Source organism: Corvus kubaryi, unplaced genomic scaffold, assembly GCF_017639235.1.
Source record: "Corvus kubaryi isolate FWS band 111438036 unplaced genomic scaffold, C.kubaryi_AGA036_p1.0 132, whole genome shotgun sequence".
In the NCBI taxonomy this organism is placed as follows: domain Eukaryota; kingdom Metazoa; phylum Chordata; class Aves; order Passeriformes; family Corvidae; genus Corvus; species Corvus kubaryi.
In genome coordinates, this window is record NW_024580666.1 from 8611337 (window position 1) to 8626814 (window position 15478).

Below are 15478 nucleotides of genomic sequence, written 5' to 3' on the forward strand. Positions count from 1 at the left end.
TATTTTAAATAATTTCAGAGGATTCTTTCCCCTTTTTGGTGTTTTTAATTTCATTTTGATCTCACATCCACAACTGTATCTAGGTCTGAGGGAATCTAAAGCAAGATCTCCAAATAAAGCTGTTGTTTTTTGAAATAAGCTAACAATTTAAAATTCCTGGCATCTTTAGTGTCAAACCCACAATATTACACAGTATAATTTTTTTTTAATTGGAACTGATGTATGTGACCTGTTTTTCTCCCCCAGTTATCTGCCAATGCAATCACCACAAATCCATGACAACAAAATTTCCTTACTGAGGTATTCAGTGTTTATCTCCTTTACACCCAATACTTATATGACAATAACAAAAGGAAAAGAAAAAAGGAATTTACTAGGAGAGTATTTAATTGTACTCCTCATGACCTAAGATTCTGCTATGTATTTGCAAGACAGAAGAGCATGTAAACAATAGCACAGCTTTTACTGGCACAAACCTAACGTGATCATATGATCCCTGCTTGCCTCAAGTATAAACTATAAAGGTCATTTTGAAATGGTGCAACAAGACTTACAGCATTCCACCTCATATTTTCTTCATACCTGTTTTTTATTTTGTACACTACATTATTTTCAAAATTAAATACCTTCCAAATCTGTAGTTAGATAAAAGCTATGATCAAGGACCAAGCACATCATAGACTTGAAGCATTCAGATTACAAAAGCTGCTTTCAAGATCATTTTCTTGGTAATTTCTTACATGCCTACTGAGGGACTGATCCAGAGTGAAATCAAAATGAAATCAAAAGGTCAAAAATCTGGCCCTGGTTAGGTGCAGTAATAAAAGTCTTACTGATTCAGTAGGGCCAAAATTCCATCTACAAGGATTACTTCCTTTGACCTAAATATGCTTTGAATCAATGCCTAATAGCCTGTGAGAGGCAAATGGTTTCTTTCATTTGGGATTAACTCATTGTATGCTCTATGGTGTGAGCAGACGTTGTAGGGTTTTTATGCCCAAAGATAAGGTGATTAAATAATTTGCAGATTCAAAATACCTTTCCACTTTTAAAAATAATTTTTAAAAGATTATTGTTAAGACATGATTTTGAATGGTTATAGCCCACAATATTTTACTTTGACATTGACAACAGAGATGCCCTATTACTGCTCACTGTGGCCAAGATGTTTGAGAACTATGGCAAACATAATTCTTCTCAGAGCAGAAAGAAGAACTCTGAAGGGTTCTTTGAGCCTCAGCTTGGACTTTGCAAAAGCTGTTGAGTGAGTTGTTTCCAGAACAGGTCCCTCAATTAATATATCCAGTAGTTAAAAGCCAAGATGTGAAACTAATGATGTCAAGGCTTGGGAGACAGATTTAACAAGGAGATCTTGTATCCTGACTGCTCCCTGTACCAGAGGTATTAGATGCAGATGTCCCATAACATAGGCACTTCAGAAAACAAGTGGCTCTTTAGCCATGCTGACACTGTCAAAATTATCCCTGTATGACACTGCTTCAGTTTAAAAATTGCTTCCACTTTGAATAGGACTGCAGAAGAAGTGGAGATGAGATCTGACCCTGTGCAGCAGAAAAACATCTCAGAAGGACTCTCCCTCTTGGATGATGAGTCTTACCCAGGAAGGAAAGAGCAGCAGCCCCTTGTGTCTCTGACTGGTTTGCAGCTTCCACCATCAGTGTGATAAAAGCTCTCTTGTGCTGCTCTGAGGCTCATCTGACTCTTTAATGAGCTGATTCAGCTCATTAACCTGACAAGGAGTAACTCCTTTATTTTTTGTTTTGCTTGATATTTATTGCATTTGTTCCCGAGAACCAGAAGAAGGAAAACAGTGGGAGTACATGTGCGTGGGTGGAACAGCTCTGCCTCTTTCAGCAGCAAAATTTTTAGGTCAGCCTGTAAAATCTTATTCTGCTTCTTAAAGGTACTGTAGATCTTGAATTACAAATGAAAAGAAAATCCTTCAGGGACTTATTAAGAAAAAAAGTTATGAAAGCGTTGTTACTTGACAAGTTGGCTTCCGTGAAGAAACCAGCTTTAAGAAATGAGTTTCCCTTGCTGCCCTTGCCCTCACCCACCAGTTTTCCAATGTTACCAGCACCCACACTGTCTTAATAGAACTGTTCATGGGGCCACTCGCAGGCCAGATCACTGAGACTATCTGCAGTAAATATCATCCTTAAATCACTCTTCAGCCAGACCCGTTAATTGCAGTGGTTCACAGGATGGCCTTTCAGCCGATAGTAACAGCCAAACAGGCAGTGAACATAAGCATTGTGACCTGAAGGGGAAAATTTTTCTATTTTTAAAGTTGGCTCTGCTGTGAAGCCAGTGTGACAGACAACAAACCAATCATACAGCAAAAGGTAAGAGAAGCTGCTGACTGGCAACAAAATACAAGCAAGAAGAATCTCAGATAATTCTCAGCAAAGAGAATTCCCTTATGGGAAGAAGCTGAGGAAAAACAGGCAAAGCTCTGACACTTCATAACATCTCTGAAACACCAGAGAAGCTTTTAGACTCAAATATATTGCATACATGTATGCAGGAATGGGTACATGTATGCAATGTGTTATCCTCTGAGAAAATCGTCTGGTTTACTCCCAAACAGATTAGTCACAATTAATAACAAGTTCTGAGGGACGTAAATGGTTACAAGCCAAAATTAAAAACCCCTCAGCTGAAGAACTGTCCTTCCTGAAAACTACATATCATCTCCTCAAGCATCTGACATTCCCTACTGGCTGGGTATAGAAGTGATTTTGTAAGCCAAATTCACACAGTGATGAGCTCAAAAGCAGAAAACCTTCTCAGAGTGCTTACCTCTTTTGCACTTTTAATTTTGGCCAGGAAAGTGTAGAGCTCCATTGTTTCGGCAAACAGAGCCCGACACACTGCTTGATAGTGGTTGGGCGCCTCTGATCGAGTTGGCAGGTGGGCAGCACACAGCTAGGGAGAAAAATAAATAACAGGATCAAAACAATGCCCCACTGCTTTCATTAATGTGACAGAGCATAAGGGAACGTGAAAGTGAATGCAACTGAATATCAAGGGCACAAGCATCCATGAGACACTTCAGTTTAGTCAGAAATTGGGGTGTATTTTCTAAACCTTCTGTTCCTATTTATTTTATGAGAAGAGTACTATAGGAATAGTAAGGGGACTGGTTGACCATGTTCTGGAAAACCACGACACTGCCTTTTCATAACAAAAAAAAAAAAAAAAAAGGACAACATAATTCAACATAATTGTCATAATTGTGAAAACAAGCCATCTTGCAGTAGCAAATTTTGGGGAAACATACTTAAGTCAAACCAGCTTTAACAGTAAGTGTTAAGAATTCCTATGAATGTGGAAGAGAACTGTATCCCTACCAGTTTATGAAAGGATGGAAGGTGAAGCAAGGAAAAAAGTACAGTGTAATCATCAAGCTGAAACTCTGATCAGATTTATTTCAAGCAGTACAAAGATTTTAAAAATCAGCAAGAGTTATGGAAGCACAGGCTTATTGCTTTACCTCAGACTTTCATGAACATTTCCAAACACAGACACAGCTAATGCAAAGGAACACTAACAGGTGCTTTCATATATGCTAAACTTGAAAAACTCTGAAAGCCTACTCAAATCACTAGTAATCATTCAGAGTTACTGATGAACAGTATTGCTTTTAGAGTAAAACATGCAGCTCCCGTTTCCAACAAGAGAAGTTTCACTGAAACCAGCCTTCACATTTCAAACTGAGAACCTGAATGGTATGAGCAACATCCAGCTTCATGAACATCCAGCTTCTACTATTGTGGAATATCTCAACACAGATAATAATAGTTGTAATATCATTTTTCCCCTAAGTCAAATCCATCACCTGCAAGTATTCATCACAGAAATACCGGCTGAAAACAAACAGAATAAAATAACATCTGTAATTTGTTTCCTAAACACTTTTAAATCAAAAAAAATCCCAAAGCTGAAACCTGAGTATCCATATCATGTATCATACTGGTGTACATGTAAAAATAAAACGAAGTCTTAATCAAGGCCTTAAAAATTTGTCTTGTTTCTGTGGTTGTATAGTAACTATTTCTTATATATATAGCTAATTCAGATCTCCAGAGCTAAAGCTTGAGAAAAAAGCCTCTTTAGCAGAAGAGCCCTTAATTAGCCTAGCGGCATCCTTGTCTAAATCCCTCCTGTTGTTACAGTGAACACTGTGTTTACAAGGGGCACAATGCATGTAAAGCTCAGGCTGCTTTTCCATATTGCTCTCCATTTGATTTAAATCCATACTGCCACTAAAAGGTGTGGTCCTGTGGCCTCCAGCTGTACGAATCCACAGATGCCCTTATGCTGGCACAGGAGTTCGTGCCCTAACTCAGGGAGGATTACTCATCCAGACAAAAATTAACAATGTGAAGGAAGTAGAGCAGGAGACAATTACTCTTCATGGCACAGACACACACACAGAAGAGCAGGCAAAAAGGAGCAAGGAGAACGTGCTGCCAGGGTGGGAAAAGGGAGGAAGGGCTGAACAATTGTGTTTGGGTACAGTCAGATTTAGACTGGCTCAATCTCATTGACAAGTTGCTCTCTGAGAGCACAGGCCCCTTGCTATCTTTTATTTCTTCCCATCAGAATAACAATACAGAGCTCAGTGGTCAGATTTGGTCAACTCCTTTGATAAACTTTTACAAGCACAGTTTGGACTCCTGCAATCTCCTGATTATGTACCCTTATGTATTTATCTCCTTTTAGTTGTAGAAAAGAATATACACATGGCAAGTTTATACATATGTGTGTGTAAATTTTTATTCCTTCCTATGTATTTTCCTTCCGCTTAGGAAATACAAGGCAGCCATGTTCATGAAACTGCCCTTGATCCCTACACTTCAAATTTTATGTTGTTTTAAAAATTTCAAAATTTTCCAAAATTTTCTTACACTCTTCAAATTTATTTCTGGATAATCACAAGGGCATACTTGACATCTGTCTCCCCTTTTCTCCCCATCCCCCTGCTTTTTTCCCTTTTTTCTCCTTTCCTTTTCTCCCCTCCTTTTTTCTCCTTTTTTTCCCCCCCTTTTTAACAAATCAGATCATCTCCTTTGCAGATAAAGGGAGATAAACCAAAACAGATGCATGCCTAATGTGTGCAGTAGTGATAACACATACCAAAAAGAATCTACTAAAAATTTCCCTTAATGAAAATATTAGAATATTAGACCAAATTCTGAGTATGGTTGTGTTCTTTTTTCTCAATAATGAATCATGTCCTTACTTGCCTTACTGTGTTTTCATTTTCTGGTTATTAATTATAGTACAGATAAAAGGGCTTCATTCTAAAATACACCACTTACAAGAATAAAAATAATAGCAGCAGCAATTTCAAAAAAGGTCATAAAATGGTATAAGTCTTCATAGCTGAGAATAAAATTTTATTAGTGTAGAGACTGCACACAGGTTTTTAAGATTCCTTTTTTTCTTTATTCGAAGGTATGTTAATTAGAAACAATTTGCATCAAATATTGAGAAAGTTAATGAAATGCAGCAGTGACAAGTTCAAGCAGGGAATGGTTGTAATATTGATTCTATTATTGAACACAAAGGAAAGCAAATTAAAAAAAAAAAAAGCCTGCTTGCTGAACTTAAGTTACAAAAGCAACCACATAAAACCTGACCATTTCCTTTGCAACCTTTAGGCTGCAGGTATTAAAAGAGGGCCAACAGCTCCTACTAACTTTCATGTTCTGAGAAATCAGTCTCTGAGTGATCTTATATTATGTGAAGATGCATTACATAATAAAACTCCTTGTGGTAATATTAAGTCAAATGACTTAACATGAATTTTTTTGATTAGGGAAGGTAAGCCTGAAGAAAAAGGAAAATGTAAATAGGACGGACTGATTTTTTTCCTCCCTCATTGTAATATATTGTACTTGCACATTGGTTCAGAATGCGTGACCAGCTGTGACTTCTGTATGAAAACATACCACAAAATCTAGGCAGGCAAGGCAAATCAAGTATGAAATGTCACTTCTAGCATGAGTTCAGGATATTTATCCCTTAAAAAAATTTAAAATCTTTAAGTTCATGGTAGTAGTGTTTGAAAAGCTATGTTACTGTAACACACAACAAAAATCCCAGTCAGAATGTTTCAATAACTGAGTTACGAAAGGACAGCAACCTAATAAACTCCTCCTCTTACCATGTCATAGTGGTTGTGGTGCAAGAAGGATTAAGATCACATATGCAGTCTTTTCCCGCCATTTTGAAGTTGTATGCTTATTCTGACACTTGCCTTTTCATCCCTCATGATACAAGATTCCCTTAGGGGAATGAACTCGAACAGCACCCAGGGCTTAATACAAGGGCTGTTTGTTCTGCTTCCAAGAAGTCTCAAAAAATATGGCTCAAAACAGATTATGTGGTCTTTGCAAACTGGTGAAATAATAAAAATATTATCAACTACTGAAACATTAACTAGCTCAGTCTGTAAATATTTCCATTTGCAATCACTGTGAAGAGCTGGGATTTAAAATTTTTTTTCCTAACTGAGCCTATCCAAAACCTCAGCTTGACCCAAAGCATTCAATCTTTGCTTAGATCACTAAGAAGATTAGAAGCTGTTTCCATCCACATTCAGGGTTCACAGGAAAAAAAGGCATTATGTAAATATCATAGCTTTGCCAGCTCCTCCAACTTCATCCTCAGTTGACTAGGAAACTGGGTGCACCAAGCCAAAGCAGTGCTAACAGGAATCACAATTTAACCATCTGAAGAGATCAAACAGCACTTCTTGCATTTGTTTGGATATATTCCAGCAAGGCCTCCATAAAATTACAAAAAATACAACTGACTCATCCACTAAAATTCAGGTAAGTTCTGAAAAACCTTTTTGGCTAGATACGTACTGGAAGCTTCATCAAAACACCTGGGCTGCTGGAATTAAGATTTCAGAAGACAAAAAGTGTTTCCACTTGTAATCATCTTGGGCAGAGGGCCTGTATGAATGCACCACAAAGAAGAAAAGGATTTCTTTTTCCCATGGGCCACAAAGACAGGCCATTGATATTATGCAAAACATATTACCAGCCTGCAAATTCCAGGCTTGTTAAGTGTTTTGAAAGCCTTGGAGTATTAACAGAGACTTAAAAGATGTACTTTTTCTTAAGCAACAAAAAGAAATTACTTTAACCAACAGATCACTGAACATGCAACTGTACTAAGCATTTGCCTCATCCTCTGCTGTATGGTACTGCAACAGGTTCACAAAATAAAACTCAGCGTGAGATGCCTTTTCAAGTCAAGGCTATTTTCTGAAAGACTTTATCTCCATGAAGATAAACTAGAGTTTATGATTGGGCTTTTTTTTTTTTTTTCATATATATCCTTTTTCATATGAATATGAACTTCAAGAAGCTACATGCCTTACCAGAGAAATCTTACCAAGACAGTACCTGCATATTTGTAAAACTCAACTAAGCATTTTGCTTTGCTTTATTATCTAGAATAGCATTGAAAGATGAGCAGTTCACAGGAGTAAGTGTTTTTTCATGAGTTTGTAAGATGCTTCTGCCTGCTAGGACCGTGCCTGTGCATAGTACCCACAACTTCGGCTTGAGGTGGCTTTCACAACACTTGGAGCCAGTTCACCTGCTTCCCAGCACTACAGAGCTGCTCTCTCAAACACTCCAGGCAGAGATTTGCCCCTGGCTCTGCTACTTGTAACTGCAGTGGGCCAAGGACTAGCTGATCCCTCTGATAAAGGATTCTGGGGGAATACTATCAAGGAAAGACTGCAATAAGACAAAGGGATGGGAGCACAGTTAGCTCTTAATCCACAAAATCAGTTAACAGAAAATACAGAAAGCATTCACAGAAAGTTACTCTTCACCTGCAAAAGTTTGGTAACTTTTAAATTGATATTTTAAATGATCTTTTGCAACTGCCATGGAATGTCCAATTGCTTGACGTGTGAGCCCCTAGCTAATTTTGCACGCCTCAAGGAAAAGGTAAGTTTTGTGGAAATTGAAGCAAATTGCTAGTACCAAGCACATCCACCTTGGTATTTAAGTGTTCTCCAGCACTCTGGTAAGGCCTTCCCTTGTGCTGGTATTTGTTGTTTTGATCATCGCTTTGGGGTGGACAAGAGAAGTACTACAGGGTTCTCTACTTTCACAATTTCCAAATTTAATGTTTTACGTGATCCTCCCCATAAAATGACTTAATAAATACCGTGCTTCTTTACTGATTTTCCTTTCTAGTATGAAACTGCAAATGCTGCAGCAAAGCTATTGCATTTAGCAATAACAGGTATAATTTGATGAAATAGTGGCCTTGGTTGGTTCTCTCTTTCAGGACTATAAAAAGGATACAACCAGGTAGCTGCTGAAATAAAAGCCAAAACTGCAAATGGGAACTAGATGATGCAAGGATTGAAAACAGTGCTTTGCATAGGATTTTGATCTTTAAAGAAATGTCCACTTGTCTGTATCAGATAATCATAATCACTAACTACCCTCTGCTTTGCAAAGTCTAAGGATTAAAGGCCTTGAGCAAATTATTTATATATATGCTGAAATGTCAAACAGGAATGGACTAACAAATGTTTACAAATGCCTTCCTGAGTCAAAACTTAAGTCAGCATGGAAGTAAAGCTGAAAAGACTCTTGTCACGTGGGTAGACTGTGCTGGGAAATGGTGTTGTGTGGTTTTCTATGCTGTCGTTGTTCTAGAAACACAAAGCAAAACACAGCATTTCAACAATGTTGAGGATGAAACTGGTGCACAGCTACGGACTCCCTTCCACTATTTTCCCCTGAACAGAGTATCTGCCCTGACACTGTTTCCTTCAGTTACCAATTGCACTGAGGCGCTGAGCACCATGACTCATTTTTTTTCTTAAAATCTTAACATGACATACCTATTTGAAAAGTCTTAACTACTTTTCCATGCTCTTAGACTGAATATAAGCAGTGATGAGAATCTTGATAAAATTTTAACAGACAACTGCAAGACTAACACCTCACTGAACTGTCTCACCTATAAACTTGAACCTTACCCAACAACAGACAATTAAAAGTGAAGACAATTTGTAATCTGTTACAATTATATAATACCATCTTTAGGTAAACAAGTCTTATAAATATTTAACATAATTACAAACACTTTTGAAAGTACTTAAAACTTACACTGGTGTTAGGAAAAGGAAAGCAAACTCCAGTATATGTTACTGACTACATCTCAATTTTTAAGCCAAATCCTGTATTTTTCATGCTCAGTGAACCCTATTCTCACTCTCTATTAGCTTTCTAAGAATGCAGACCTTGACTATCAAAACAGACTTTAAATGAAAGTCAACCTATGTTTTTTTGAGACAATGATTATTTCCACTGGACATTTTGATATTAAGTTTTCAATGACTGACTAATTTTATGTACTAGTGCAGACTTCTTGACAAAGTTGCATTTGTATAAATTCTCATTTCTACTTGAAAGCTATGAGGGTATTTTTACCACTCAAATACAGCCCCCTGCATACAGCTGTTTCTGGATTATGTGTTAGGTGTATTGTTACACTGTCTTTACACAGTGGACTAACAACATCCTGCTTCTCAAAGAGACTTGTCTCAAAAGAGCCAATTAAGTGAAAACCAATTCTGCATTCTCTCTTAGTTTCAGAGAAACTGTGCTCTGTTGTTTCTTAGCAGGATAATGGAGGAATTAATAATATAAATATGCAGTAATCTGAATTTGCTAGCTCTCATTCTTTGACTATTCAGTGGAACATCAATGGGATTATTCATGGGCAAGGGAGAAAACCTACCATTTATATTTTTCCCATTTTTTTTACATGAAATGCCAATCCCTGCAACATTTAGCAAAACCACTAGGTAGTCTGTCAGCAACAACTGTTTTCTAAAGCCCTCTGGTTCACAAGAAGACCACAGCTCACTGGGCAGCTCTCATCTGTACCACTCACGCATCTGCATTTCATGCAGGAGCAGCAGAGTGAAGGATGAGACGGAGGCATTTGGCTAAGAAAACCAGCTTCAAAAGCAGAGTAGAGGCGTAGATGGGAAAACACGATAAAACTGGATAATTAAAGGAGAAGGGGAGTGGCTGTGCATATTCACAGGGCTACCTGTAGTTATTTTGCTAACAGCCCATTAAGCTGTGGAACCACCCTTCACGTTATTAAATAACTTAGACCTGAACAACTGCTAGCAAAGAGCGGCACCCCTGTCATGCCATTTTGTATGTTTGTCTGCCATGTTTCTCAGGCCCTCTTTAGGGCTGGAAGGTGCCTTCTACTACTACTGAACTACCTGCTTCTGTTCAGGAGAAGAGTTGGTTTTGTACCAGGATGCTTGGCATATGCAGCAGAGATCGAGGGCAGGACGGAAGCCCTTCTTTCTTCCCCTCTCCCCAAGTCCCCACACAAGCAGATAAAGCAGCTATTACACCCAGGCTGCTGCTTGAAAAAAACCCAGAGTATCTCAGGAAAAACAGTAGAAAATAGTGAAGTTTTCAAACAGCGTAAACAAAAAAACAATTTGATCAAAAGGTACCATAAAATGTTGGGGAATGACTCTCAAATCAGACACCAAATCCCACTGACACACATAGAAAAGGAAGGGGAGAGTACTGCAGAAGAGAGGCTGTACCTCTCAGCTTTTGAATAATGCCCATCAATCTCATCACTACAGCTCAGATGTTTGTATACCTTCTAATTGAGAGACAATATATTAATGTAAGGCAGTTTATTCATGAGACACTTACAATCCAATTAAAATATATCAACTAAAATAAAAACATGCACTTTCCTTGGCAGCAATTTACAGTTCACATGCAAAGCTTTAAAGTTTATGTGTGTGTGGGAAGCTTGTTTGTTTTTATGTAAGGTGCTGAAATTTTTCTCAGTAGGCATAATAATAATAATAATAATAATAGTAATAATTTGCTTTCATGTTTTGTCCTGAAGCATGAATTTTTTATTTCTATCCAAAAAACCAGATTTCCAGCTGCGTAACCAAACAGACAGCATTACTAAGCGTAACAAGCTTTTAAACTTCATTCCCAACGAGAAAATTGAGTAACTTCTAACCAGTCTCATTTTGCTTTCATTAGACCTCAGTGTACGGAAAGCTATTCTACTCCTTCAGATATACCTGCTCCTTATTTGTAGTACCTTTGTCAGGGAAATCAGGTCTTGGAATGCTGATTGCATGGAAAAGGCCTACAGAAAAATTCTTTCTCTTCTTGTTCTAGGCAAGTATGCTTAAGACTTTTCTCTTAAAATTTATAGCCACTGAATCTACATTGCAATTGTCTTATCAAGCATATCAGTTACATAGATGTTAAACGTACGCCGCTCTAAGATAGATAGGTATGAACAGAATTATTTAACCACAATTTATTCATTAAATTGATTAAGTAATTTTGATTCAAATATATATCCTTGCTTATTCAAGCAGAACAAATATCCAATAAATCAGAACTTAAAAAGTGTTATTTTCTCCTCAGTTCCCTCTGTTTGTAGTGGTGGTGCCCTGTTTCGTCCTTTTCCTTACACACACTTCATTCCTGGAAATTGTCTCCAGTATGGTAATTACTAGAAATTGAATTACCTGGAGCCAATGGCTTTGACATACTCCCTGTACACAGGTGGGATTAACCACCTGTAGGGACTGCAGATGGTGTTTATACTGCCCTGAATGCTCAGAGGCTCGAGGGAAAGACAACTTTGCTGCTTTGCCTCCACACGTTTCTTGCCAATGGCAGCAACAGGAGTAAAAGCACCACTCTGTCAAGTATTCAAGGCCACCTCATGGATCCCAAACTGTGCTGAGTCTGCAGTGTGGGGACTGTAGTTGTGCTGCTGTGGCTCTGTCACAGCCTTGCAGTCCATGCCTGCACATATTCTTTCTCCCTTGTCATATTAGGAATTACGAATTTTATTTTGTTGGTGCATCTGAGATCAATGCAAAGCCCACTGAGCTGGTCAGGAATCTTTTCTGATACGGAAAATAAAAAAATTCTGGATCAAAGCCATCACTGACCAAATCACATATGATGCTACAGCACATTTTCCTTGCTCTGTTGGTCCATTTGCACTTCTATCTGCTCAAAAGATCTTGGTCTCCATATGAACATTTAGGATGGGCAACTGTAGTGAATTATTAAGCATCCTGCAGTAATTGACAGTTTTCTTGAAATCTTAGGTCCTGAACTCATAGGAATAGATATGAAACATAACCTTCATTATTTTTAACTGAGAGATCGTGAAGATTCTAATACATTTTAATACATTAAAGGCTGACCTCTTGATCCAATCTTAAAATATATTCGTTTTCTCACATCATAACTTCTTGGGGGGAGTGCAATGAGTCTTTGCTTCCAAAAGAGATGACAACACAGACCTCAACACAAGATGGGAACCCAAAGATGGAGAGCAAGAGAGATTGTCACTTGCTAGTAAACTACATACAAGAACATTTCTTCCTCTTCCTTAGGGCTTGACTGTTCTCTATAACAGTTATCTTGTTTATTTCAAAATATGCCACTTAAAAAGGAGGCCAACCCATGCACCTAGGCCAATCTCTGACTGCAAAAACAAGCACAGTTTGTTATATTTTCAAATAAACCTACTTGTACTTCTAAATGCTGAGCATTCTTTTGGAAATGGATTTACTTGCACATTCAGAAAAAGATGCATTGGAAAACATATGCATAGTTTAAAGTATTTGAAGAATCTTTCCAACCCTTATTACCGTGCTTTTAATTAGCATAAAAGTAATTTTGCACTTTAGGTTATTTCAACCATATCAGATAAGTCTTACCATTCTTATCTGAGAAGGAACCTTGTAGAAACAAGTATGTTTCTCAGTAAAAGGGATGTGTCCTCAACAAAAAAACCCCCAACAATAGGAAAACCCCACACACCACAACCCAGCTACCAGCCACCTCTTCATCAAAATCTTATTATCTGAAGGGAAAAAGAGAAAATGGAGGGAGGCAAACCATTTTTCTAGTTCTCCAGTCAAGTGCTGCATGACTGCTTTGTTTTCAAACACAGCTCTTAAAATAATTAAACTATTTTGTGCCAAGCACTCTAAGGACTTGCACCATAGGTACTTATTTACCTGTTCTCAGTTACACATCTTGAAAGATATATCTCTACAAGTCAGGCAGGAACTCCCAGTTCAGTTCTTCAGCTTCAAAGCTACCTTTAAAACCCCTGGCAATTGCAGAGGCATCTACTACACGTCCATTGAAATAGATGCTTTTACATGATAAGTCTATCAATGCCTTCTAAAGCAGAAATATAAAGGAATTAAATCTCTGGAAGGTAATTAATACTGTAGTGACCTCGGTCCACACAGAGTAAGGTTATCAAAGGGGTGATCATGGTAGAGCACTCTGCTGCATGTACTCAAAGACCAATTGTTACTCTCGGACAACTCTTTTCTATACTAACATTTTTCATGATAAAACCACTTTTGAAGGCTGAAAGTCAGGGTAGTTATATTTTCAAAAAACGAGTTCAGAGCAAAGTACAGTAACTAGAAATGCAAGTATATACATCTATTTCAAATATTGCTACCTTCAGCAAGATGAAAGCCAGTTTAACATCAACTTCATACTGAACATTATAGCAATGGATAAAGGGATATACCTAAGACACTGGCAAAGTGCCTCAACTGGAGTTAGTCAACAGCTCTGAACCGAATTTAGGATGTACCATCACATCTACCAAGAGCCTGGTGTAAAACTGATGGGTGTCAAAGCTTACAGATTGTTCTGTCTGCAAAGATAACTTAAAACATCACTCTCTTGTCAAAAAGCCCAAAATGGTTTCTAAAGGACTTTTTGCCAGTATCCTTAAGTATACATCAGTGTCCCACAAGACAGACGGTTTCAAGAGGAATCTGGGGGAGGCAGGGAAGGCAAGGGGGGCTCAGCTCCCTCAAACTCTGCATGACACTACAAGGAACTGCAGCGCAACCACTCTGCTTGCAGCACCTTCATTAAAAGGTCTAGATAGCTGCCAAATTACCCTCAAAGAGAGGTTATCTTTATCTGTCAGACTGGTAAAGAAAATTAATAATCCTTTTATTGTGGTAGGCACATAAGACAATAGAGGTTTGTGGGGGGTGTCTAGTTATCTTGCTGGCTATCTCCCCTCAGCTGCTTGCTGCCCTGCACCCAGACACAAGCAATACCTGCCCAGAGATTACAAACCTCCTCAGTTTCACCTTCACAGCAGGAAGTGTCCTGAACACAACAACGCCCATCCTGTTTTACCTGCTCGCTTGACCACAGAGCCAGGCTGAGGGTGGATGGGTGCCATCTATCTCCTGGCCACCAGGAGAGCACCTGGAGGGAGCAGGCATGTTCCCTCTCTCCCTCTCCCAGGTAGGAAAGCAAACCCAACTTGTAGTGTTCCGAGGTAAGCTTTTTTGGTTTTTAAAGGTTTCTGGTACGGATAGATTTCAGCACTTCTGCTGAAGGTGACGCCATGAGGCCAAGTGTCTCTGGCAACCAGACTTCACTGGAAAGTCCCCGGCAAAGTGCCTTGGCTCCAAACACAGTAGGCACCATTACCAGGGCAAGAAATTGCAATAAACACCCTCCTTTGCTCACCAGCACACTCAGATGTGAAAAGGACTGACATCACCCTTTTAAAAGGAGCACAGTGGTTACTTTCAAAGTAAAGCTGACCACGTGTTGACCTCCAGTTACACTGCCCAGAATGAAAAATCAGGACAACTGTTTCAGACACCAAATGACATCACTTTAATTAATGAAACCTGTCTATCAACATAATTCACTTAAACACTTGTCACGTTCAAAGCTGCTTTAAAATTACTTTGAAGGGATTTACACCAACTGTCCCCAGCTTTCTTCATCAAGCTAAGGTACAAGAATCCCTTCACTTTCTATATGGGTTTATAAGAAATTAAACACAAGGGCAAACACAAGGACAAAAGTAACTTACTGAGTGTTTTTATTTCCAAAAGTGTGTTGCCTGGAAAACATATTCCTTATTTTTTTTACCTCTGAGCCATTAAAAATAGTTTTAAGTGTGACATGCTGCTTCTGTCCAGACATGGAAAGACTTGATAAATCTTGCTAATACTGGCCTGAATTTCAGTTTTTTATTTTTTGTTTTTTTAATATCACATGTTACCACAGAAGATTTTTTTAAAACAAACTCTATAATTCACTTTCTTCACTTAACACTGTCATGTTTTTAAACATCACCTTACAATCTTTCCTTTTTAAAAGGTGGATTGAGGATAGTGATATCTTACATCTACCTATGTAAGTATATGTGACTGTATAAAATACATATATGGGGGGCTTGTTACATATAGTAAGATATAATGGATTGGTAGATGTGAATTGATTAGAAGAGACCAGTTCATAAAGAGATTTGGCTTCATGAGAATTTTCTGATTTAAAGCAAGTGTTGCTCTTAATGG

The 15478-nt window shown here is 38.2% G+C and overlaps 1 protein-coding gene across 4 annotated transcripts in view; it reads right to left on the bottom strand.

The window, feature by feature from the left end:
- The window catches only part of SPIRE1 (spire type actin nucleation factor 1), a 128183-nt gene that overhangs the window by 47147 nt on the left and 65558 nt on the right, over window positions 1-15478 (bottom strand). For all 4 annotated transcript variants that reach the window (XM_042031933.1, XM_042031942.1, XM_042031951.1 and 1 more), the window contains exon 4: window positions 2824-2949. In XM_042031933.1, coding sequence (XP_041887867.1) covers window positions 2824-2949 — 126 coding nt within the window. The remainder of the gene's footprint in view (window positions 1-2823; window positions 2950-15478) is intronic.